The following is a 26,706-nucleotide window of genomic DNA, read 5'->3' as shown; positions in this document are numbered from 1 at the left end:
CTAGGGGTCTTCACTCCCCCTTTCGCTAGTGTTTGGGCTTCCTTCACCTCTTCACTTTGTGTTGCACTTAGTTTTCCCACACTGTGCGTGACAGGAGCAGGATAAGGAATATGTGGTCCAGACTCACGGCTACTTAGACTGTGGAAGACGGGATGATGGTGGCAAACTGACTGAAAGCGTAATCTGCTATCCAACCAACAACCTTTTTTTTTTTTTTTTTTTTTTAACACTGGTCTGGCTTCAAGATTTGTGTTCCGCGGCCCCCTAGGAATGGGGATGCTGTGCATGATTTGGGTGCTTGTTGTGCTCCCTCAGCAGGCTTTGTTTCATCTTGAGGACCACGTAGAGATGCAGTCGCGATGCTATTGGTCAGCGACAAAGTGTTGATATGTTTTGATGTGGATGTGTTTTGAACACAAAAACTAGCCGATTTTAAATGGAGTATAATATTTTGCAGCTTGCAAAAAATGTCCGGATTATTACCACAGTAATATTTGATCACGTCTGATGACAAATTTATTTTTAGGCAGTGCCGGTATAGCGATGCTATTGCTCAGTGACCAAGTGTGGATATGTTTTGAACGCACAACTGCCACACGTGAAATGGAGTATAATATTTGTCCGTTTACAAAAAAATTCAGAATTATTACTGTAGTAATTAACCACCTGAGTTGATGGATAAGTTTCTCTGCTTGCACAATACAGCAATGCTATTCACATCAGCCAAATCTGGCTATATGCTGCTAACAAGCAAATGGAGCAGTAAAAATGGTATATATTGCTTTTTTTACCGAAATTGTCTGGATTAAGAGCAAAAAGAACATTAGCACTGATAGCTAAGGCTATTGATAGGTGTTCCAGCAGATGAGAGAACGTGCAGTGCATCCTATTCTGTACTATATTAGCTATCATCAGGATTAATTTTCATCAGAATGAGCCCTTACAATGACTGTTAGTGTAGATTAATAATAGTGGTGGGAATCCCTGTTTAAAATAAGCTCTAATTTTCTCCCTCACTCAGGCAGAGTAGGGAGAACTGCAGCTGTTTGACCGGTAGACTGTGGCGAGCATAGGGTCCCGGGTCTTATATAGACCTGATGACGCTGTGCAGCCAGCCAATCCATGTAATGCCACAACCAAAATGGCTACAGCATTACAGGGACTGTCAGGCAATCCCTGCATGTTAATTGACTGCCTCATATGCGCCAAACATGAGGAGCAGTGACTTGAGCTCCCTCCCGAACTTTCAAAAAATACTTGGCGAGTAATGAGCATCTCGAACACTGTGATGCTTGGGTGAGTAACGAGTAGTGACGAGCATGCTCGCTCATCACTAATAAAGATGCAGAATATTTTATTCCAAATTTCTAATATTTATTTAGAGGAAACTTGGCAACAATTCAAATAACTAAAATCTGTCTAAACACTATTGTGAATTATAAACAGTTACAGAAATTGCACTACAAAATTTGGTCCTCCTTCAGTGACCACTCTTTTTCGCTTGTCTCTTGTGCTCCTGCATCGGATCATCTTACAATTTCCCAAGAGTGATCTGCAAGCATTGATGGATTACATTTTCCTTTATCTTTTCTCCATAGTCACAATATCTTGGTGAAATCTCACTGTACTTGTCGCTCTCTGCTCTGCAGTTTGGTGGAAGTCTAGATGCGAATGTAAGAAATGAATCTTTAAGGACATGTTACAGCCAAGATGCTTGTATGTTTTGAGATTTTTCACCAACTCTTCATATTGATGTGCTCGAGTTGTCAAAAAAAATCCGTTACCACTTATGTGAAAGTTACCTATGCAGCCTTTTCCTTGCCCTGCAACAAACAGAGAAACTTCTCATCTTGAAGAAGCCTTTGAATCTGAGGTCCATTGAAGACTCTTTTAGTTCTTTGCTTCACTCAACCTTGGAAATGTATCAATTAGATACTTGAATTCTTTTGCACTTTTATCTATTGCCTTTACAAAGTTCTTCATTAGGCCCAACTTGATATGCAATGGTGGTAACAAAATCTTATGTGGTTCAGAAACTGCTTGATGCAGGACATTTTTACTCCCTGGCTGAAATGAATGACGGAGAGGCCTGTCTTTTATTGTAGTGATATTCTCTTGCATGACTAATCCACTTACACAGAAAGCAGCAGTACTTTCTGTATCTACCTTTAAGTCACCACAGAGGGACCACAAATGTAGGTCATAATTCGGGCACCTCAACAGCTGTTTCATGTTTCTTTCATGTGGTTTGCATAACCAACTGGAATTGAAGGTAGCACATTACCATTTATGCAGCAAAGTGGCTTTTAATCTTGTTTTGGACGAATCGATGAAAAGCCTCCATTCTTCAGTATTATGACTTATTTTAAGAGCTTCCATTAAATTGCTGATGTTGCATGCCATATGATCGCCCTCCATGAAGAAGTATTGGACAAAATCTTTATCACTGTTGTGGAGCAAAGAAATCCAAACATTGCCCACTAGGAGATCCCACTATTGTAGCCTGGAAGCTAAGAGCTCTCCCTTACCCTTGGGCAAATCCAAATCTCTAGCAAGGTCATTCAATTCACTTTGTGTTATAAAGTGTGGTTCAGTTGAAGTTGCCGACAGTCTGGGTCATGAGAGGAAGATGCTTCATGACACCAAGCGCCCTCTTCTTCCTCACTTGACTCGACTGTAAATGTTTCTGGTACGTTTGGAGCCAGCAGTTCTGGGCATTTTGCAGATGGAATATTTGGATACTGTAAAGTCCACTCCTTTCCTAATGGGGGGCACCATGCAGAAATAGCAATTTGTAGTGTGATTGGTTAGCTCTCGACAGATCATTGGGACTGCAAATGGCATAGATTGCTTCTTCCCATGCAACCACAGGATAAGATTGTGATGCCCATCTATTGCAGCATATGTGTGGAGCCCAACTCTTGTCCTGAGCTCCTATTCTGCAGCCAAAATACAGGTTGTAGGCTTTTCTTATCATGGTAGTGAAGTTTTGCCTTTGATGCAAAAGTGACTTCTCCATATGTAGCAAAAACTATCCACTTTGTTAATGCAACAAAGCATATCTGAAAAAACAAATAGAAATGTCAATATGCTAAAAAATCCTAAAACTGTATAGCTTACATTGAGAGCATTTTTAAAATTAGGTGATGCAACTGTAATTAGGATTGTCATCGGAGCAGAGTTGGCATTTTTTGATTGATCATCCGATGATTATTGAATACTGAAGGCTCAATAGATTAAATATGTTATAGACTAGCTACTAACAATGTAATAATGCTGAAATAACGCAATTTTTCTATAAGCCTGCATGAAAGGTGTCTTAAGTAATTACACCTTTTATGTTCTGGCTGAAATGTAGCAGAAGCATTGCAAGAACCGCTTAACTCTGGTGCATGATGATGTGTCATTACAGGTTACTTTCCATGTCCATAGTAACCTCATTAGATATGTTTTAAGTGGTACAAAAGTACCACTTCTTTTTTGAAATGTTAAACATTCCTTCAAAATTTTGGCTTCTAGATGCAACTACTGCATTTTTTACCCCACTATTCGACAACTAATGTGGATATCCATAACCTGGATATGTACCAGGACTAATTTTTTACACAAATTACTAAAGAGCTTTAATGTAAGGAAACAAAGCATTGGTTAGTACTAAGCACAACCTTGTACTCATGCCCCTCCACCTTATGACTTTTCATATATATACAAAAATGCTTCTCCCTAAATGACACTATTCAGTAAGACAGGGAATGTATCTTCATGCCGCTGCTTTTCCATAGATACAGGTATGAACTTTGAGATTAAAGGTTAAGCTCCGATTGCATAGGTCGTCAACGCCAATGACATCCCCATCAGTATTGACTGTTGATGGACTGATTGGAACATTACCTTTATTGTTGATTTTTGCGTATTGAAATAATTTCCCCAAATTTTTGTGTTCAGCCTTAAATCCTCCTTCTATTACATGCACTTAAATCCTCACTTTCCGAGGGACTAGGTATTGGAGACCACATGAAAGTGGTAGTTAAACCCCCAACTACATCCTACTTTTTTTTTTCTTGAAAGTAGGTTTGTTCATGGAGGGCCAACTAGATTACACAGTATTTTTGCAAACAAGGAATTCTGCAGGTGAAGTTGGAGACATCTTTCACAGTCTGTAAATCCAAAAAACTAGGTTCTCATATAGATATTAAGTAGTAGGAAATGTATTTGCAATCCAAAAGTGAGTGTACTGTGTTTCGGTCATTGGCCCTGACCTTCAACAGGTACACAGATGGTTTTTGCAGATCTCAAATAGATTCCTGCTCTGTAAGAGGGTTTAAGTTCTAGCCGCAGAGACACCCTTGTGTCTCACTCCAATTTATTCAGCATCCAGTTCATGTGATGTAGCATATGAATTTGCTCATGGACAAAGGGATCCTGCTAATCAGCAAATCATCATGCATTGTGAGGTCCTTTCATTTTCTTTATGCATTATAAGCTGGATGTGTTGACTAATCAGGTTTTTCGACCTCTGTTTCAATCAACAGTTCCCCCCGCATTAAAAAATAAATTCATCCATTGTGGAGGTGTAATAAGGCACTTATTAGATGTAAACTCAGGGGTAATTGGACTTTCCTATGACCATTGCAAAGGCACGTCGTGGCCCAATTGCTAGACTTTAGTTTCCATCTTGGTTTTGGCTGAGGTTCTGCGTGCCTTTATTACTTCTGATCGTCTATACCATGTAATGTAAATTAATTGTTTCTGGGGGTGGTTTTGCTTTGTGCATATTTAGTAGCCAGGGGAATTTTCACATACACGTGGACTAATAAAAGCTTACAAAAATTATAAAACATAACACATACCTGGCAGATCGTTGAATGCTAATCAACGCTTTCTACATACAGGAAAGTATATGAGACCTCCTTGACAGGAAATGTTATAAAAAATGTTTTTGGTTTGCAGAAAGGATCTGTTTGAAGCACAGTGCATGGTGGACAGCTTGTTCTCTTCCCAAACCGATTCGGAAGCTGATAATGAACTAGACCAAGCAGTGACCCAGATAAGTGTGGACTTGGTGGATGATTACCCAGCTTCTGACCCTAGATGGGCTGAATCTGTACCGGATGGTAAGAGAAGCAACAAACTTTTTTAATGTAAAGTAATATATGAAAACTAAACTTGGATAATACATAGGCAAACATCAACAAAAGTTATTGCAAATCCTTCCTCAATATCCACCTGTACGTATACTTGGAGATTTTTGCGCAAAAATTTTTTTCAAAAACTTTTACGGAAATTTTCTGCTCTAAACACACTGATTTCGGGCCTGTTTGTTATTATGGAAATGGGCAGCACGGTGGCTCAGTGGTTAGAACTGTTGTTTTGTAGCACTGCAAGGAGTTTGTATGTCCTCCCCGTGTTTGTGTGGGTTTCTTCCGTGTACTCCAGTATACTCCCAAACTAGAAAGTGAGTTTAGATTCTGTGCCCCAGTGTGGACTCGGATGATAATGTCTGTAAAGTGCTGGGGAATATGATGTCACTGTATAAGTAAAATACATAAAATCAATAGAAATACACGAGAAGCTGTAGAACACAATGATGCATATGGCATTTGTAATATTTTCCCAATTATTAAAGCTTTAAAAGAATATAAAAAAAAAATTACAAGAGTGACTGTATGCTTAAAGAGTGCCACTTTTTAGAAGACCTTTGTCCACAGGCTCTTAGCGTTAAAATGACAGATGTATTCTTACTTATTCTCCCCAGGTCCAGCACAGTATCTCAGTCCGTGCCCTGGTGTGTGTTGTTTGGCTGCAGCAGTGATGCTCTGCAGCCAATCACTGTGTAGAGGCTCTGCCAATGTAGACATCATGAGCCACTGAAGTTAGTGATTGGCTGCCTCTCTGTCGACGTTATCTCACTGCTGCAGCCAAACAAGACAGACCAGGCATGCAGCGCAGACCCAGCACTGCATGCAGTGAGGGTATGTAAAGCTTTGGGGGTTTTTTTGTTTTCAGTGTCTGTGGACATGAGTTCTGAAAGAGAACCACTCCTTTTATAACAGCCCTAAAGAAATTGTATTGAATGAGGCATTCAGAAACAGCCCAGCGCTCTTCATCACTCCCTTGTTTTGCTGTAGACCTGAACTCGCGTTAAGTGGGAGTTCCAGTGGATGGACTTTCATTCTTGTAAATGCTTGTGATGCAGGGGTGAGGATTAACTTGCGGGGCAGGTATGTTACCTTTTTAGTTTAATATTCATCTGTTTCTATATTTTACATAGAGGCCACTGGATTGAGTAATACATCCCTCATTCTTTTGCATCAACTGGAGGACAAAATGAAAGCGCACTCCTTTTTCTTGGATTTCCTTCATCAGGTATGTATTTGAACACAAGCATTTATTTACAGTCTGACTGCCGACAAAAAGCTCTTCTCTTGGTTTATTTCCCACACTAAGAAAAATCTAGCACAGAACTCTAGTTGCATATGAATGTAATGGAATCTGATGTATTCATAAGGTACAGTGTCCATTTTAGGACATGATCAGATATCAAAATCAAACATCAGAATGATGTCAGTTTGAGGCTAAATATGTGGCACCCCTGAGGGTTCGACCGCCACAGGGATGCTGCACCTCTTTCATGGGGTGTGGTATCCCTCCTCTGAGGTAAGAATGGTGCAATGATCAGGACCTCACCTCCACATCCAACACCACACTTCTCCCGCCAGAGGGGGCTAGTAGGCACTAGGTGCTGCCCCTACTGGGAATTGGGAGACTGGGAAACCAAAAGCTAGGGGGAACCATATAGTGGGTGAGGGTGGAGGACTCGCATTTAGTTACACTTAATATTTCATGTTTAATACACAGCCAACTTGATTCTTGGTTCTTTGATTGTGATCTCCCTCCCTGAACGTGGACCTGCAGCGGATGGGGACGCGGCCCTCGTACCCTGGCCTTGGGTCGAGGGGCCGGTTCGAGTTAGCATATGTCTCAACCCGGTCAAGGACCATGACCAAGAAGGCCCGGAGCTTAGGAGTGTAGCTCCGCCGCAAAAGGATCCCAGGGGGATGCAGACGGAGCGGTATACGCCACCTGTCCTCGCTAATCTGATATAGTCAGAGGGATTCCGGCTGCAAGAAGGCTACCGGCCCCCGATACCTGACTTTGCTACTCTACGTCCTAGTCAGGGAAGCCCGGCAGGCCCTGAGGATCCCACCGGGTAACGGAAGAAGTAGCGCTGCCACCCGTACCCTGTTTCTGAGCTTAGTCCAGAGGGAGACCCGGCCTATCTACACACACAGACAGGAGAGGACTCAGTCTGAAGTCTAGGAACACTCTGGTGCGGGGTCCTGATTGAGCACTTGAATTACTTGGAGGCTGTCGGACCCCCATCCCTGGTGACCGCAGAACTCCGTGAGGAGCAGGGAGAAGCCTTGCAGCTGCACTCTTCACCGTGAGTAAACAACCCTGGAAGTCGACCCCTATGGCCTCCGGACTCGTTATTTCTGCACCACACTGCGCAGCACCAGACACCCTATACTACGACTCCCTCCATCCTTCTCCTCTGCCCTGAGGCCTTGCTCCGCCTGTGGGGAGTAGTAACAACTTCGGCTGCCACAACATCCCGCCTCGGAGGACTGCTGCAGCGCTGGTGGCCTTCACCAGGTACCACAGGTGGTGTAGTCGATGGCAACCACTCACCCCTGATAGCCCTAACATCCTTTTTAATGTGACTTCCCTGGGCTTGGGACGGGTCCAGGCCACGGCTGCACCCCAACTTCCATAGGACCTGGCCCCGAGTGTACCCCCATCTTCCCAGGGCAGGGCTGCGAGCGTCACAAATACCCTGTCTGACGAGTGATTCTTACAACTGAAATAATAAAAAAAAAAGTAACTGTTCGCTGATGGGACTTGAACCCAAAATTCTGTGTCAGTGCACTAACCACTGGGCCATAAACTCAGTTGTAAAACCTAGCCTTTCTATTTGGTGATATGATTTTCAGTGCAAACTTGTCTAAAACTCATTGGGACTTATGCACAGAGTGCAAGCAAGCAAATTCAAATGATGTTTGATTTTGATGTGTGAGTCTGATCTGTGACTTTCTTAAAACATCAGAGTCAGAAATACAATGACTTTTAGCCACCCTGAGTATTTTCATGGTTGATCTCATAAAACAAAAAAAGCTTCCGGGAGGACATCGGAAGGGGAGTATAATCTCTTTTTTTTTTTTTTTTTTTTTTATTATTATTATTTTTTTACCATTCTTATTCTTTTTTTTTTTAACTAACTTGGTCACACTGCTATAAATCCATGCCGGTTGCATGGATTTATATAGTGTGACCAAGTTGTCGAGCACTTTTCCAAGTGATGCTAAAAGCGCTTGATAACCCGCATGCAGAAATACATGCAAAAACGCTTCTACCTGGCTGGAAAAACACATGTAAAAACCGCATGCGTTTTTCCTGCCAGGGAGAAGCGTAAAAAATATGCAGCATTTCTGCATCGTAGGCACATAGCCTTAGACAAGTTTGCACTGAAAATCATATAACCAAATGGAACTCCTAGGTTTTTGCAAATCAGTTTATAGCTCAGTGGTTAGTGCACTGTCTTTGGGACACAGAATTTTGGGTTCAAGTCCCATCAACGAGCAGTTACTTTTTTTTTTTAATTATTATTATTACGCTTGTCGGGGTCGCTTGTCAGACTCAAACTGATTTTGATATCTGATCATGTCCTAAAATGGACACTGTACATATGTAGGCTGAACAGTCACTGCCATCTGTTTGTTGTCATTGGTTACCTATACACCTGAGTATAATCCTACAAAATCCCTTACTTTGTGCAAGTGTACCTAGAAGAATTTGTGCTGTTTTGAAAGCAAAGGGTGGTCATACCAAATATTGATTTGATTTTGATTTCTCTTATTCATTTACTTTGCATTTTTATTCGATCACCCATGACAACACCTCAGTTTGGTTTCCTGTCCTTGATGGGAACTCCTGCAGGTTTTACCTGAAGATATAAGAAAAGCTTCCTGTCCCAGGCCAGGCTGGCCGATCCAGGCGGGGATAGCTTCTCTGCCTCTTTCAGGTCTGGTCTCCCTGGAGGCGCCAAGGTAGAGCTCAGGGGGGGCTGCTCCGTGTGCGCTGGATAGCAGCGGTGTCTCCTGGCTGAGGTCGCCTGCTCGCGTGTGGCCCAGACAATGGGTGCTTCGGTGGGTCTGGTGGCTGATTCCCCCTTGCGTGCAGGAAGCTCGAGCCGCGCTGGCGGGTGGCGCGGCCGGATGACGCGGCTGGTGATGTTATTGGAGGCATGGCTAGGAAGCAGGTGGGCGTGCCTCTTTAACGATACTAACGGGATAATGGTCACGGCTAGAGATACGTCGGAGACGTGTGACGGAAAGTAGGAGGTATGTTCCTGGGGTGGGGGGGCTTTTTCCTAAGCCACACGATAGGTCAATTGACCAGGTGCTGTGGATAGAGGCCGGTATAACTTAAAAATGGCATCGCTATCAGGTGCTTCCCAGTCCATACAGGTGAGATGGCCGATCCTGAACTACAGCAGCAGGAAGATCTTTTGCTACCTTGGGAGCACCAAGAGCCTGTGGAGCATCGCTCACGTTCCAGTGGGAGCTGTTCCACGGACAAGCATGGATCCTCGAGATCCAGCCATAAAGGCTCAGCCAGGAAGAAAAATCCTGCAGTCCAGAGGGGGGACCCTCCATCAGTGGGAGATTCTTCTGCAATACCGGTACCATGTATTTGGCAGGGGTAAGTGGATCTTCGTGAACGTTCACTTGGTAATGGTTTCCTCTGTCTTGCTAATGTTTTTCAGAGCAAGAAATGCATTTCCAAGTCTAAACACAAGGAATGTGCTATATGTAATATCCCTTTGCCTGATACCTATGTGAAGAGACTGTCACTCTTGTATTGGACAGACACTGGTGGAGGAATCTTCCAGTTTTTTTTCAGGGTTGAGATCTCTAATTAAAGAAGAAATTAACAAGGCCCTTGTTTAAAACGTTAAAAGTAAATAAAAAAGAGAACCTTCCCCAACATCAGAAAATTCTTCCCTATTGTTACCGAGGATTCGGATGACCTCTCTCACTCATCCTGCTCCTCACAGTGATTCCGGTCGTCAGTGTTTTCCCTTATGTGAGGTGGATGCATTAATCAAGGCAGTCTGGTCCACCATGTGCATTATAGAAACTAGATCTGAGAGATCAGTGGAGGATGTAATGTTTAAGGGACCAGACCATAGGAAGAAAAGATGTTTCACTATGAATAATAAAATACAGGCCCTAATTGACACAGAATGGAAGAGACCAGAGAGGAAAGGTTCTCCGCTACCTTCTTTTAAAAGAAGATACCCGTTTGAAGATAGACCAGGAGGAGGATGGGCTAAGGCACCCAGACTAGACGTAGCTATAACCAAAGCTTCAAGGAAGTCCTCCTTACCATTCGATGATATGGTAGTCCTAAAGGACCCTCTAGATAGGAAGGCAGGTACCTTCCTAAAAGGAACATGGGAAGCTGCAGCTGGCGCCTTAAAGTCAGCAGTGGCCACCACCTGCACCTCCAGATCCCTAATGATCTGGTTGGAGCAGTTAGGAACCCAGCTAAAAGAGGGAGTATCTAGGAAACAAATCCTATCCTCCATCCCTCTTGTTCAAGGTGCAGCAGCGTTCCTGGCTGACACCTCAGCGGACTCCGCCAGGTTGGCAGCTAGATCAGCAGCCTTATCAAATTCTTCCCGGCGGGCTCTGTGGTTCAAGTGTTGGCCAGGAGAGACATACAAGCCAGATCTAGACTCTGTTCTATCCCTTTTGAAGGTCAGTTCCTGTTTTGTCCTGCCATGGATGATTTATTAGAGGAAGCTGGAGACTCAAAAAAAGGATTTCCCGCTGTATCCCTGCCTACTTATAAAAGGTCGTTTAGGAGAAAGAGGTTTGTCCAGAAAAGACTCAACTAAAGAACAAGACAAATATGAAGCCCGTAACCAAAAAGGTAGAGGTTTACTTTTTGGCACGTCTTCCCAAGGGGCACAAAAGTCAGGACAATGATGCTGAGCCCAGGTGGGAGGAAGATTAACATGCTTTTTCCCAGCCTTGGGAGCTTATTACAGCAAGTAGCTGGATCCTTGGCCTGGTGAGATCAGGATTAAAGTTGGAGTTCCAATCACTCCCTAACTGAAGGTTTCTGGTTACTCCCTCTGGTTCTTCCCCTTTACGTCAGTTGGCTCTTAAGTCGGAGATCCATGACCTAGTGAAGAAATTTGTGCTAGTTGAGGTTCCGGAGGTAGAGGGTTCTACTCCCTGCTCTTTTTGGTCCCCAAGCCAGACTGTTTTTTCAGGACTATAATTAACCTGAAATCCCTGAATAGACACCTGAAAATTCATACGTTTTAAAATGAAATCTTTGAAATCAACAATTAAACTATTTTTCCTGATTGCTACATGACTGTCTTAGAAACCCCTTTACAGCCTGGGACGTATTAGTACGCACCAGGCTGTAACTCCCGGTTCAGTGAGGGCTCCGGCGCTGAGCCCGCACTGAACCAGGCACATGTCAGCTGATTATTACCGCTGACATGTGCCCGCAACAGCCGCGGGTGGAATTGCGATCCACCCGCGGCTGTTAACAACATGTTAAATGCCGCTGTCAATCTCTGACAGCGGCATTTAACAGTGCCGCGCCGGAAGCGTGTCACTTACCCCGCCCATCGGTGACCCCGTCACGTGATTGCGGCTCACCGATGGGTGGTCATGACAACCCTGGGTCTGCAGCAGACTCCAGTGGTTGTCATGAGCTGATCGCTATGAGTGGTTGGCGCTCATAGCACAGGAGCATTTCTGCTGCATACAGGGGATCTACTGGTCCCCTGTATGTAGCAGAGGCGATCAGACAAGTGCTGCTTCTAGTCTCCTATTGAGACTGTAGAAGCAAGCAAAAAGTAAAAAAAAGGTTTTAAAAATATTAAATGAATTAAAAAATATAAAAGTTTAAATCACCCCCCTTTCAAAATAAAATAATAATAATAAAAAAAAAAAAACACATACACATTTGGTATCACCTCGTTCAGAATCACCCGATCTATCAATATAAAAAAAGAATCCAATCGGTAAACGGCGTAGCAAGAAAAAAAATTCTAAACGCCAGAATTACGTTTTTTGGTCGCCGCAAAATTGCAATAAAATGCAATAACGGGCGATCAAAACATCGGATCTACCCCAAAATAATATCAATAAAAACTTCAGCTCGGCGCGCAAAAAATAAGACCTCACCCGGCCTCAGATCCTGAAAAATGGAGACGCTACGGGTCTTCGAAAATGGTGCCATTTTTTTTTTTTAACAAACTTTGGAATTTTTTTTCACCACTTAAATAAAAAAGAACCTATACATGTTTGATGTCTACGAACTCCTAATGACCTGGAGAATAATAATGGCAGGTCAGTTTTAGCATTCAGGTAAGGTGGTAAAAAAAAATAATAAAAAAAAATCTGTGGTATTGCACTTTTTTTGCAATTTCACCGCACTTGGAATTTTTTTCCCGTATACGATATGGTAAAACCAGTAATGTCGTTCAAAAGTACAACTCGTCCCGCAAAAAATAAGTCCTCACACGGCCATATTGACCAAAAAATAAAAACGCTATGGCTCTGGGAACAAAAGGAGCAAAAAACGAAAATGCAAAAACGGAAAATCCCAGGGTTTCGAAAGGGTTAAAGATGATGTATACTATCATATACCCATTTACAAAGATTATCAAAAATACTTAAGGGTGGCGTTAGAGATGGAAGGGGTAATAAAACACTTTCAGTACACTTCCCTTCCCTTCGGTCTTGCCGTCACTCCGAGAGTTTTTACTAAAGTAGTGGCAGAAGCCATGGCCCATGTCAGGGAGAAAGACATTCTTATAATTCCCTACCTCGACTATTTCCTTGTAGTGGGTAATTCTTTTTCTCAATGTAAAGCCCATCTAGCAGAAGTTATGTCCATCCTGGAAGGGTTAGGGTGGTTGGCAAGTTTAACGAAGTCTAAATTATCTCCCATGAAAGCCCAACAATTTCTGGGGATTATTCTGAATTCGGAAAAACAGACTTCTAGTCTACCAGCCTTAAAAGTTAAATCAATCCAGGGGTTGGTTAAAAAAGCCATAGATAAACCCTCTGTCTCTTCGTAGTGCGATGTCCCTTTTAGGCACTTTAACATCATGTTTTTCTGCGGTTACGTGTGCGCAGTTCCACTCGAGCTCTTCAGTGGGATGTGTTGTACAATGAATCAGTGCTAGGGGGCTGTCTTAAATATACTTTAACCTTATCCTCTCGCTCGGTTCAGTCTCTTAAATGGTGGTTGGAAACTAGGAACCTAGTTCGGGGGGTTCCCTAGGAAGTAAGTCCTTCCCATGTGTTAACCACGGATGCAAGTCCCACGGGATGGGGAGCTCACTTAGATGGAAATATAGTTCAGGGAGTATGGTCAGAGAGTGAGAAAAACCTTTCCTCGAACGTTAAAACTATTAGCTATAGATCGAGCAGTAAGCGTATTCCTTATATTTCTACAGGGTTGAGACTTCCGCATATTATCAGACAATCAAGTGTCAGTGGCATATGTGAACCATCAAGGGGATACAAAGTCAAAACCTTAATGAGCGTGGCGGACAAGCTCTTTCAAAAAGCAGAAAGTCATTTCCTCTCCCTTACGGCCTTGCATCTAAAAGGGAAAGAAAACGTCAAGGCAACTTTCTGAAGGAAGGAGAATGGGAGCTAAATTCTCAGATTTTCGCTCAAATAATTATCATGTGGCACCTTCCAAAAGTGGATCTGTTTGCCACAAAACAAAATCGCAAGGTTTCGGAATTCTGCTGTAGAAGAGCTCCCCTGGCGGTGGACGCTCTTCTACATCCCTGGAAATTCAGCCTGGTGTATGGATTTCCTCCTTCATTACTCCTTCCAGTGGTCCTAAGGAAAATCAGGAAGGACTGAGCCAGGGTCATCCTCATAGCTCCCTTCTGGCCCAAGAGGCCCTGGTTCTCCTGTCTAAAAGAGATGTCAGTATCCAATCCTTGGATCTTACCAGAGATCCCGGACCTTCTTTCACAAGGTCCGATTGTTCATCCTCCAATTCAGGGACTGCATCTTACAGCATGGAACTTGAAAGGCAGTTATTAATTAGGAGAGACTTCTCATCAAACCTTACAGACACCCTTCTATGTAGTAGGAAACAGGTTACTACGCATTTATGCCAGGATCTGGCGAAAATTCCTATCCTTTTCGGGTGATGGGGTAGGTGAAGCAGCTCCCATTGGGAAAATTAGAATTTCTACAAAAAGGTCTAGAGTTGGGGTTATCCACCAGCACCTTGAAGGTCCAGGTCCCATCGCTGGGAGCCTTATTTTCTCAGGATTTAGCAGCTAATTACTGGATCTCCTGTTTTATCAAAGCATCATTTAGATCTAGACCCATTGATAAAATGAGAGTAAAGCCTTGGGACTTAAACCTGGTCCTGACTGCACTAACTAACCCGCCTTTGGAATTAGCTTCTCTGAAAATGGTTACCCTACAAACAGCCCTATTGGTCGCCTTAACATCAGCCAGAAGAGTAAGCGACATTCAAGCTCTATCCATGGCCCCTTCATTTACCAAAATTCTAGAGGATAGGATAATCCTTAAGCCAGATCCGGCCTATCTTCAGAAAGTAGCCTCTCACTTTCATAGAACTCAAGAAATAGTCTTTCCTACCTTTTTGTTCCTCTCCAAAGAACGAGAAGAAAGAGAAGCTTCACGCATTAGATGTGAGGAGATGTGTCATTAAATATCTTTCAGTCACTAAAGAGTCTAGAGTACATAGGTCACTTTTCATATGTCACCAGGGTGTTAGGAAGGGGTATAAACCATCAAAACCTACGATTGCCAGATGGATAAGAGATGCCATCTCTCTGGCTTATTCATCGAGTGGCAAGGAGATACCAGAAGGTCTGAAAGCCCACTCTACTCGGGCCGTCGCGACGACCTGGGCGGAAAAGGCTGATGTCTCCATTGAGGATATATGTAAGGCCGCTACCTGCTCCTCACCTTCTATAAACACTACTGATTAGACATGGGTGTCTCCACTGACCTCACTTTTGGTAGAAGGGTGGTCCCTCCCTAAGAAATATCTTCTCTGTAATTCTCTCGTGGTGCTGTCATGGGTGATTGAATAAAGTCTTAGTTACTTACCAGTAACGGGATTTTTCGGAACCCATTAATGACAGCACCCTTATATTCCCTCCCCTTCACTTATGGGAGCACTCCTGGTAGTTTATAAACTTACTCTTATAAGGTGAAAAAAAATTATATATATATATATATATATATATATATATATATATATATATATATATATATATATATATATATATATATATATATATATAGCGACGCTGTAAACTAAACTGAGGCGAGAGGGGTGCCGCCCTTTTTAACCTGTAGGTTTCCCGTCCTTGGTGGGCGGATCCTCCTCTCTCATGGTGCTGTCATGGGTTCCGAAAAATCCCGTTAACGGTAAGTAACTAAGACTTTTTAATTGCTAAAATTTAACAGTACTATTTTTTTAAAATCATTCTTGCTTTGCAGCATTTTTTACCACAATATTGTGTATTCTTATGTAGAGTGTGCACAAATATAGCATCCATTGAAAGATTTTCTGAATTTAACTGGGACATTACAGTGACAAATACATTATTGCAGTGTGGACAGAGCTTCCCGTCTACAACACTTGACCACTAAAGTCGGTTGCTGGCCTCGGCATTCATGGCTAGGTGAATGGTATGAGACCAATGATTGGCTGCAGTGTTCATGTGATGTAGCTGGGGCTCACTTATTCCTTATGTCTTACTTTTGTGCTTCTCTCCTCTTATGCTATAATAGATATTTGCCTTAAAACACTAGCAGTAATCATTTTCATGAGTGATGCTGAATTTAAAGAACAGGTGATCTACATCTTCATGTCTCTTTATGTGGTTTATATTTTTTACACTCAGGTTGGACTTTTTGATCGATTAAGCACTTGTCAAGTAAGAGGATCAACTATTGCAAGTCGTCTTTTGCTTTGTGAGCATGCAGAGAAATTATCTGCTGCAATAGTTCTGAAGAACCACCACACTAAGCTGCCGGCACTGGTTAACTCAGTTATACAGCTGGCACTAAACAAGAAGATGTGCTCAGTCCCCCACAATCTTACTCCAGCTGATGTGTACTTTAGAGAGGTATGCTGAACAGTAATCCAAATGGCATTGTAAAAAGAATTTTCCTTTCAGATACTGTTTGACTGGATTCTTCCTACACCACTGAGAGTCTACTCCCACTAAAAAGTTAATTGGCTTTCCATGAATTAGACCAGTGTATGTATATTTTAGATTTAAGTTGAGGGAATATATACAGTATATAATATAATATAATTAAAAAAAAAAAAAAAAGCCCTCCGTGCGTTGGACCTTCAATCCTTTGTGATGAAAGTTTGGGTATAATGAAGGAGAAAGGAGTGCGGTGGATCCCGGGCGCTGCCGCTGACAAAAGTTAGCCTAGGCATTAAGTCTAAAAGAAAAAAAAAAAGATAAGTGCTGTGAAATTAATGGCGCTATATAAGCGAGTAAAATTAATAAATAGAAAAATATTTCGGTACACCTTGATGTGGTTGGATGTTTTTTGTGCTTTTTGATCTAAAAAATAAGTATCTTGAATTTTTAACTTTTACAGCATTAGTGAAGTTAATGTATTTGTTAATCGCAGTGCGCTGACGTAGGGTGAGTGTGTGTATGTAAAGGGAATCTATCACCAGATGTTTTCCACTTAATTTGAGAGCAGCATAGTAAAGAGATCAAGGCCCTGATTCCAGCAATGTAAATAAATATATAAAATAACTTGTCACCAGGAGATAAACTAGGGGCAAAGTAAACCAGCTGCCATCTAGTCCTCCATTTTCTTGGGCTCTGTATATCCCCACCCATCAATACTGTTTGACATATTTCTGCCTATGCACTGTGTACACAGAAAGTTGCCAATCAGAGGCTTTTGTGAGGTTATACAGAGCTCAGTGTTCATAGAATTGCAGAATAACCAATGATTTTATCAAAACTGCAGCAAGCAGCCCAGTATGTGATGTATTACTATAATTGGGTTCTCTGCCCCTACATAATGCTGCTCTCAGGTGTGGTAGCAAAAACTTGGTGGCAGCTTTTCCAGTCCTATCAGTGATGAATTTCTCCTATTTAGTTCTCGACATTCGTGAGTTTTGGCTATCCTCTGCTCCCCAAACACAGACAGCTTTGACCTTTTTCTTCTTACACTGTACATAGGCAGCTGTAATCAGTGGTTGCTGCAGATTACAAAGTTTGGGTGATTTTCATTGTACTTTGGTCACACGTCTTTTCCTATTAAAGTTTATTATGTTGATATTTTTTGTTTTTTTAAACATTTTTTCTCATTGATCCAAATCTTTGTCCAAAAAAGAAAAGTGAATGTTTTCTTCAATTTAGGTATCGCAGATGGATATAATTTTTGAATGCCTGATTGACAAAGAGGAGATGGAGTTGCAGACTACAATCATGGATTCTGTTGAATGGGCTAATATAGTTGTTGAAGTTAACATGATATTGAAGGTAAAGGGTGAACTATTACGCACTCCGTTAAATGGCAGATGTTCTGGTATTGTTTGTTGGACTTTTTCTTGGCTGAGTATAGAAGTGAACTATAATCTGCAAGATTTACTTTGATGTCCCTACTGTAATATATGATATGTTGTGATGGCTTCTGAACCCCTGAAAAGCTATCTCTAGAATAAAGAAAATAAAATCTTTAGCTTAATTTATTTCAGAGAATTCTTTAACCTTATATTTCTACTTTATAGGATATGCTGCATGCGGCATGTCAGTACAGACAAAGTAAAGCTTCTCTTTATAAAAGTGAACGGATCGATAAAGAACCAGAATATGTACCCTGGACTGGTATGTGAAATTTATTGGGGTTCTTATTTCTGCCTTCCGGTGGACATATTGATTTGACAGTACAATACACCTTTTTATCTCCAGCTTCTAGTGCTATCCGTACTGTGATTACAAGTCAGCATAGCATAATTCTGAAGAAAGTCTATCCTCAAGCTGATTCCAGACTACGTAGTGAGCTAATAGAGCAGCTGGTGGCACTGCTAAATTATTTACTTGATGATTATGTCACGCAGTTGAAATCTGTGGATCGACCAACTGATCAAGAAAGATATAGCATTTTGGAAACTGAATATGCTCAAAAAAGATCTGACCTCCTGGCTCCATTGTGTAAGTGAAAAATGGATTATGTATTGCTCTGTAATGTCCAATGCTGTTTATACAATTTTGGCCAAAAGTTGTTCTCCTGTAACATCTTTTTTGGGGTCTTTCCAGACTACTTCTGTGGCCGCTTTGCCTTTGGCGTTGTTTTTTTTACTTGTATGCATAAAGTAGTAAGAAGTTCCTGTTTGGAACCTGCCTGAAGAATGGTCACTTTTTTAAAAGCTATTTGGCTTTGGAAACCTGAAGCTGTTAAAGTTTCTGAAAAGATTGAACATATATTCACAAAAAGAAATTTTTCATTTGCAAATGTTCATAATTTTTTTGCGTTTTTTTGAATATTTTTTTTCCGATTGGTTATAGAGCGCACACGCCTGAAAATTTACGACGTGTGCACATACCCATAGTCTGATGTTTCTATGGTTATTGAAGTAATGTTATAAGCTTTTCATACGTTTTTAATATTTTCTTTACAAATACGTCAAGTTTATGTAAGACTCAATATTTAAAGTGTTAACCCTTATTTTTCAAGACTTCAGCCATTCATTCTGGAATACTAGATATCCGCTTCTGGGCCAAATCCTGACTGATAGTAACCCATGCCTGTCTAATTTGGCTTTGGAATTTTATCACAATTTCCGACTTTTTTTTTGCTTTTCGAGGTTTGACCACTTGTTTTCAGTGGGATTGAAATCTTGGAAGTTTCCCGTCCATGGACCAAAAATGTAAAATTTTGTTCACAGAGCCACGTATCACTTGTTCCTTGTGACATGATGTTCCATCTTGTTGGCAAAAGCTGTTCATCATCAAGTTGTTCCTGGTTGGTTAGGAGAAGTTGCTCTTGAAGGATGTTTAGATGCCATTCTTTATTCTTAAAAACATTGGAGTAAGTACAGGGTTTGGACTGGAGTAAAGTTATTTTCTGTGATTATGCGCCATTCGGTCTGTTTGGGACATCTGGAATAATGATTGCCCGGAGTAGAAAAGGTGAACACTACTGAGTCCTTTGTATAATACTAATATTAAAGCATCCTGAGACTATTCACAATTTTGCCTAAGAACACTGCCATGAGTAATGAATGATATCTACACCACCTCGAAGAGCAACTTCTCCCAATGATCCAGGAGCAATTTCATGATAAACAATGTTATTTCTAATATGATGCAGCACACCACTAAGTCACAAAGCAAAAGTTACAATTAAGAGGCTTATTCAACCAAGCACTGAAATTTTGGGTTCATGGCCAGGAAACTCCCCAGAGCTCAGTCTCATTGTGTACCTGTAATCTATTCTCGAAAAAGCAGGTGAACAAACAAAAACACAGAAATTGTGATAAACTCCAAGCACTGATTAGACAAGAATGGGTTTTCATCAGTTCAGGATTTTGGACCAGAAGCTGATATCCAGCTGCTGGGTAGAATTACAGGAGTCTTGAAAAAAGAGGGTCAACACCGTAAATATTGAGGGGAAAATTCAATAAGGTGTTTACGCCAGACTGCTGATGCAAAACAAGTTAACAAGTCATAATATTTTGCCAAAACTTGGAAGATGCTCAAAAAGATTACAACATTTGGTGTTTTCACACCAGACTAGTCTAACTATGGCTATTAATCGTGTAGCATGGATGGAGTGTGGATACGCCCACCCATCAAATTCATTTCACTTCAGTGGCCTTTGAATGAATTTGACACATCGTACGTCATCGAGTTCATTCATTAAGACTAGCATGCGCAACGCCAGTCTTAATGAAAAGTCTTTCCATGAACTTTATGGGAACAGTTGATTTAAGATTTGCGTTGCACATGCCAGTCTTATTGAACAGTCTTGCTCAAGTACGATGCGCCTGACTCACAAAGGGTCATGGCACTTAATGAATTGAGTACATATCTTAAAGGGAATCGGTCACCACTTTGGAGTTATCAGACCACTACTATGGGCATACATTTTATAGAAAAGTAAATCTATACATATCTGTATGGCCCATAGTAGAGGTCTGAATGCAGAGAAATGTAGTTTTATCTCCTTGGTTTTTCACACGCTTGGTGTCCCCCGGACGCCAAGCTATCCCCGCCCATCTGCTTATTATTCCCCACCTATGTCCACGTTTACCATATTTGCCCTCCTCTCCACACATCACAGGTCCCTGTGACGTGCGCTTTTTTTCCCTCACCTCCAGGCGCATGCGCAAAGCGCCGGGAGGCACAGTGCTCTATTGCGCAGTCCACAGTGACTCCCCGGCGCCTGCGCAATAGAGCACTGTGGCACTGTGCTCAGCCAAACCGGCCTGGGAGGAAACAAAGCACGCTTCCTGTGAGCCGCGCTTTGCACATGCGCCGGTAGGTGAGGGAAAAAAGCGTGGGGAGGAGGGGAAATATGGTAAACGTGTACATAGGCGGGGAATTGGTGGAATATTAAGCTGATGGGCGGGGATAGCTTGGTGCCCAGGGGACGCCAAGCCTGTGAAGAACCAAGGAGATAAAACTACATTTCTCTGCATTCAGACCTCAACCATGGGCCATACAGGTATGTATAGATTTACTTTTCTATACCCTGTATGCCCATAGTAGAGGTCTGATAACTACAAAGTGGTGACAGATTCCCTTTAACTGGCGTGCACTGCTGCCAGAAATGTACTTCAGTAACGGACTTAAGTTCATACCTAGAATAAGTTACGCCACTACTAAAGAATTCTGGCACGACCACTTGAATGAATTGGGGCATCCATATTTATCATTAGAAGTTTATGCCCTTTCTGACATATGATGTAATGGTACGTCAAATGTCGACTAACTGTCAGCTAAATGCAGATTCAAGCCTCTTTAAAGGGAATCTGTCTCCCACTGGGGCGTATGTAACCTATTAATATGGGCATACAGATGTTAAATCAGTCCTACCTGTATGCCTCATATTAGTGGTCTTGTTGTTCAGAAATTCTTTTATTTCTTTATGCGACTGATTCCTTCTGGGCTATGGGGCATAGGGTGCCTGGAAGAAATCCCCGCCTTCTCTCTTCATAAAATACCACCCCCCGTCCTGTACTTGTCACAGTGCCGTGCATTTGCAGCGCTGTAATTCCACACCCTGCACTTCCTCCCTTCTATGGGTAGTGAATTCAGGGATCTTCTGCGCCGGCGAGTCACTGCGACTTCTGCTCCAGTGACCTCTGGCATGCGCAACAATAAGGTGCACTCCCCACTTCCTCCTGCATAGTCATCGCTAGGAACCATGTGTATATGTATTGTGTGAAGGCCAACACAGTGTAACATTAGGGCCTGATGCACCTTGTAACCACCATAGACTATTTCTCAATTTCCAGGACGTTTGTCCCCTAATCAGACCAGCGTTTATACAGCCTGCAATTTATTAATGTTACCAGAAGGTAATCACTGGACGTATGTATTATACCTCATTGTCAATTAGCACTGTGGGTGCCTTCCTTCGGTTGTGTGCTCAAGATGGCTTTTTCAGTCTGGTTCCTCATGAAATCCACCTAAAAGAAAAACTTAAAATACTGAAAAGAATGAACATGATCCCAGCCAGCAGCCTCTAAACTCCTGTCACTTCATCTTTACATCTTTTAGACTTACACAGTGGTCCTCCTCAGCCACCCACACAAACGGACATACATTAGACCTTATTTTCACCCGCGTCTTCTCCCTATCTAACCTCATAGCCTCATCTCTCCCCCTTATCTGATCACCATTTCTCACCTCTGTCCACCTTACCAGTCACCCATGTCCAGCAACTACTGCACCACCACCGCAGAAACCTTGCACACCTAGACACTCACACACTCTGACTCTATTCTGCTACTGTCCTCCATATCACTTCACTCCACGACACACAGTGCCACTGCTTTCTACAATGCCACTCTCGCATCAGCTATTGACTCGCACTCTGAAACGCACGAGAGAGGGGCGACCAATGAATAAATAGACAACCCTGGCACAATAACCTCAATAAAAAGCTTCGGCAAGTGTCCAGGGTTGCAGAGCGGCGTTGGATGAAAACACATTCGCAACATGACTTTACTGCATTCAAACAAGCATCATTCACATTCAAATCAGCTTTCACCTCTACTAAAGAACCCTCTTCTCTTCCTTATCCTCCAACCCCAATCAATTATTCAACACTTTTAGCTCCCCCCTGCGCCCACCCCTGCCCCCTTTGACCTGCCTCATCTCTGCTGAGGACTTTGCCACACACTTCAAAAATAAGATCGACCAAAGAAGATAAGTCTTTATTATTCAACCACCACAATTCCTTGGTATACTAGACCAATTCCCTTCCCCCATAACCTCCCGCTCAAACATTACTGAAGGAAAAATCACCACTTGTGCACTTGAGCCCATCCCACCTCCTCCTCAACCTCACCACCACACTTATCCTATCCCTAACCATCTCTTGAACCTATCACTAACTTCTGGTACCTTCCCTTCTGCTTTCAGACATGTCTCAATCACGCCCATTCTCAAAAAGCCATCCTACGACCCGACCGTCATGCCCAGCTATCTCCCCATATAGCTGCTCCCATTTGCTTCCAAGCTTCTTGAGCAGCATGTTCACGCCAAACTTACCTCCCACCTCTCATTTAACTCACTCTTCAACAACCTATGATCAGGCTTCCGTCCCTACCATGCCACTGAAACTGCCCAGACCAAAATTATGAACGATGTATTTACAGCTAAAGCTAACAGACAATTCTCTGTACTCCTTCTTGATCTGTCCTCTGCCTTTGACAAAGTTGACCACTGCCCTCCTACTACAGATCCTCTCTTCCTTTGTCGTCAAAGACCTTGCCCTATCCTGGATCTCCTCATACCTTTCCAACTGCACATTTAGCGTCTCACACTCCCACACTATGTCCTCATTCCACTCTCTCTCTGTTGGGAGTCCTTCAAGGCTCTGTCCAACGACTCCTACTCTTCTCCATCTTTATCCTTGGCTTGGGACAGCTCAAGTCCCATGGCTTCCAGTAACACCTATACACTGACACTCAGATCTACACATCTGGCCCAGACATCACCTCTCTGCTGTCCAGAATCCTGGCGTGTTTTTCAGCCATATCCTCCTTCTCCTCTCGCTTCCTCAAACTTAATGTGGACAAATCTGAACCCGTTATCTTTCCACCATCTCACATATCTTCCCTATGTGATCTAGCCATCACAATAAATGACATCACACTTTTCCCTGTACCGGAAATCTGCTGCCTCGGAGTAACCCTGGACTCTTCCCTGTCCTTCAAACCACACATCCAAGCTCTCGCCACCTCCTGTCGCCTCCAGCTCAAAAATATTAACAGCATCCGTCCCTTCCTCAACCCTCAATCTATGAAAATGCTTGTGCATTCCCTCATCCGCTCCCCCCTCGATTACTGCAACATCCTCCCCTGTGGCCTCCCTGCTAACACTCGCACCTCTCCGGTCCATCCTTAACTCTGCTACCTGACTAGTTCATCTCTCGCCTCGCTACTCCTCTGCTTCTTCCATCTGTAAATCCCTTCATTGGTTTCCAATTCCCCTTCATATCCAGTTTAAACTACGAACACTGGCCTACAAAGTCATCTGTACATCTCCAAACTATTCTCCCGATATCTTAACTCTCGTAATCTCCAATCCTACCTAAACCTCCATCTCTCCAGCACACTTATCCGTTCCTCACTCAATTGCCACCCAAGACTTCTCCCGGATATCCCCCATCCTCTGGAATTCTGTGCTCCAATACTTCTGATTATCTGCCACTTTCGGATCCTTCAGACAGAACCTGAAAACCCATCTCTTCAAGGAAGCTTACAGCCTACAATCACCACATTTCCACCTCATCACCATCAGAGCTACTGCAAGCCCCAACCTACTGTCACCTTCCTAATCATCCTGTAGAATGTAAGCCTACAAGGGCAGGGTCCTCTTCCCTCTGTACTACTCTATCATTGTTAGTTTGTTTACTGTGACATCTGTATTTTGTATGTAATCAATGGTGCTATATAACTAAGTATGTGCACTGCAATGTCAAAACGACTAGTAGTGTGTTTCCTCTTTTTGAGCTTCTTTTAAGCACTGCAGTCTTCGAAAGCCATGAAGTGGCTAAAAGAGGTGACCTGACCATTCTTCAGATAGCTTGGAAGTCGCTCACAAGCTTATATATACAATTAAAAAAATGTTGCCAGCTGCCAAAAAACAACCAAGACAATACTTGATTAAACACATCAACAGCATTTAAATATAGCTGATTGAGCCTGGCATTGGGATAACACAAAAAATCCAACGTGCACAAAGATAGAAGTGGGCTTAAGTAACTTGAATATTTGATCCCAATGGCAGACTAAGTCAACTATATTTGCATGCTCATGTGAACACTGGCCACGACCTGAGGCCCAGCAAGGAAGTACTACCACTAACAAGTGAGTGTTTTTTTTTTTTTTTTTTTTTTTCAGACCGATTTTCTAATTTTTTTAACTTAATTGTAGCATTTGCCTGAAGCGTCTTCTACTATGTAAACTCAACGGGCAAGTCTGCTTCTAAAAATTGCAGTGTATGCATTCTCTAATTCGTCCAACATGTTGCACTAAAATACCTTGCATTGTGCATTTCCTTCTGTTCTGCAGTGACACTGGGTCAGCATCAGTGGGCATCGAGTCTTGCTGAGAAATTTTGTGACTTTGATATCTTGGTGCAAATATGTGAACTCACTGACAATCAGAACAGACTTCAGCGATACATGACTCAATTTGCAGATCAGGTTTGTGTGTTAATCATTGATCCCTTTACTCCGCAACTAATTTTTAATTTGCATTTTTCTTTCCCATTATTGAAAGAGCCAGAACTTAATTTTTCTGTCAAGGTAGCTGTATTTTCTGCTTGTTTTCTGCCAAACATGTTGCAGTTTTTAATTTCATTCATTTTACCATACAATGTAGTGGAAAACTATTCCAAGTGGGTTGAAATGGTGAAAAAATATTCTGTTGCACCGTGTTGATTGCAGGAGGGGTTTGTTTTTACGCCATTGTTTTTGTGGTAAAAATGTCAAGGTAACATTGTTCTCCAGGTCTCTTACAGCGACGCAAAACTTGCATAGATTTATTTTTTTTTTTATAAAAATTCTGAGGTTTTGTTTAAAAAAAAAAAAAAAAAAAAAGTTTATTTTCTGAGACCTGTAACCTTTTTATTTTGTTGATTTTAATTGTTTGAGGTCTTCTTTTTTGTGAGGATTGCTGACAGTTTTTTATATCAATTTAGGATAAATACAATGTTTTCAGCCCTTTTTATTGCATTTTTTTTATTTTTGAAGGGATGACCAAAAATATAATTTCTAATGGTTTATTTTTTTTTTCAACAAAGCTTTTATTGTATGAATTCAACCAACCAAAATGCTTTTTTTTTTTACTCTGTATTTTTCATGTGGGGGAAACAGTGAGTGATTCTAATTCTTCGTTTATTTTTTTTATTTCTCATGTGAGCAAAATACACTCTTGTCTATGCCTTCCGAACTCCAAATATTAAAATATATTTTTAAGATCTCGAGAAAATGAATACAGCACAGCCATGTATGGTGTACTACAGGCCTGGGCAAACTGCGGCCTGCGGGCCACATTCGGCCCTTTAACTGCTTCTGTGCGCCCCGCTGACTGTCAGCCAGACAAGCCTGAGCTATTACTCAGACTGGCATTCTGATTGGAGCTCCGCCCCCTGTGGATGCCGTCTTCTCATTGGTGGATGCTCAGTTCCTTGTTTGCAGAGCTGCTGTAATGTCTGCAGGTCCGAAGCATTCAAGAAGAGGGAAGCTGGGACTACTCCACCTATCTGCTGCACATAATGGGCAAGTAGCTGCTAAGTGGAGGCCCAGGAGCTGACACTGTCTGCTGTGCTGATCAGCTCACAGCACAGCGCTGCTTCCTTTCTCACACTGCAGTTTACATTCAGTGACAGCAGCTAATTATCTGCATCTCCTGAGTGTACTGGCAGCTCAGGCTGATAGGAGAGAACACTAGTGTTCCTAGTGAATGACTCCAACAGTGAGGTGCCCCTCACCTGGCATATACTATGTGCTCCCCGCCCCCCTCACCTGGGATATTCTATGTGCTCCCCAAACTGCCCCCATATCCTCTGTCACCTCCTGCCCCACATGTGATGTAGATCTATGCATGTGGTACAGCGGTGATCAAGCAACTTTTTTTCCCAATGCTCCCAATTTATGTATTGATTGATCAATTGTCAATGCTTGCTACAATAGCCTGAATACTTGCTGAAATAAAGTTTATGTTCACACGACTGTATTTTCGGTCCTGATGCTTTTCGTGGAAAAAAAAATAAACCTTACTTCACACAGACAGGACAAGCAGCAATGCTCTGCTATTGAGCAATTCAGATTATAGTTTAAGGCCACGGCCCCACTATCAGTATTTGATCAGTATTCG

General features: G+C 42.2%; 1 protein-coding gene and 1 long non-coding RNA gene across 2 annotated transcripts in view; one reads left to right on the top strand and one right to left on the bottom strand.

Annotated features, from left to right (window-relative positions):
* The window catches only part of NUP133 (nucleoporin 133), a 326,459-nt gene that overhangs the window by 196,699 nt on the left and 103,054 nt on the right, over positions 1–26,706 (top strand). Inside the window, exons 13-19 of the mRNA XM_073671535.1 lie at positions 4,951–5,114; positions 6,272–6,366; positions 16,013–16,237; positions 17,507–17,629; positions 17,878–17,974; positions 18,059–18,301; positions 24,898–25,031. Coding sequence (XP_073527636.1) covers positions 4,951–5,114; positions 6,272–6,366; positions 16,013–16,237; positions 17,507–17,629; positions 17,878–17,974; positions 18,059–18,301; positions 24,898–25,031 — 1,081 coding nt within the window. The remainder of the gene's footprint in view (positions 1–4,950; positions 5,115–6,271; positions 6,367–16,012; positions 16,238–17,506; positions 17,630–17,877; positions 17,975–18,058; positions 18,302–24,897; positions 25,032–26,706) is intronic.
* Positions 1,463–26,706, bottom strand: part of LOC141257239 (uncharacterized) — a 128,883-nt gene continuing 103,639 nt past the window's right edge. The window contains exon 3 of the long non-coding RNA XR_012318041.1: positions 1,463–3,062. This is a non-coding gene — a long non-coding RNA (uncharacterized lncRNA). The remainder of the gene's footprint in view (positions 3,063–26,706) is intronic.

The sequence above is a fragment of the Phyllobates terribilis genome, unplaced genomic scaffold, assembly GCF_046119375.1.
Source record: "Phyllobates terribilis strain yellow unplaced genomic scaffold, ASM4611937v1 Scaffold_3__8_contigs__length_932513732, whole genome shotgun sequence".
In the NCBI taxonomy this organism is placed as follows: domain Eukaryota; kingdom Metazoa; phylum Chordata; class Amphibia; order Anura; family Dendrobatidae; genus Phyllobates; species Phyllobates terribilis.
Note: the sequence above shows the minus strand (reverse complement) of the source record. Positions and strands in the feature narration are given on the sequence as shown.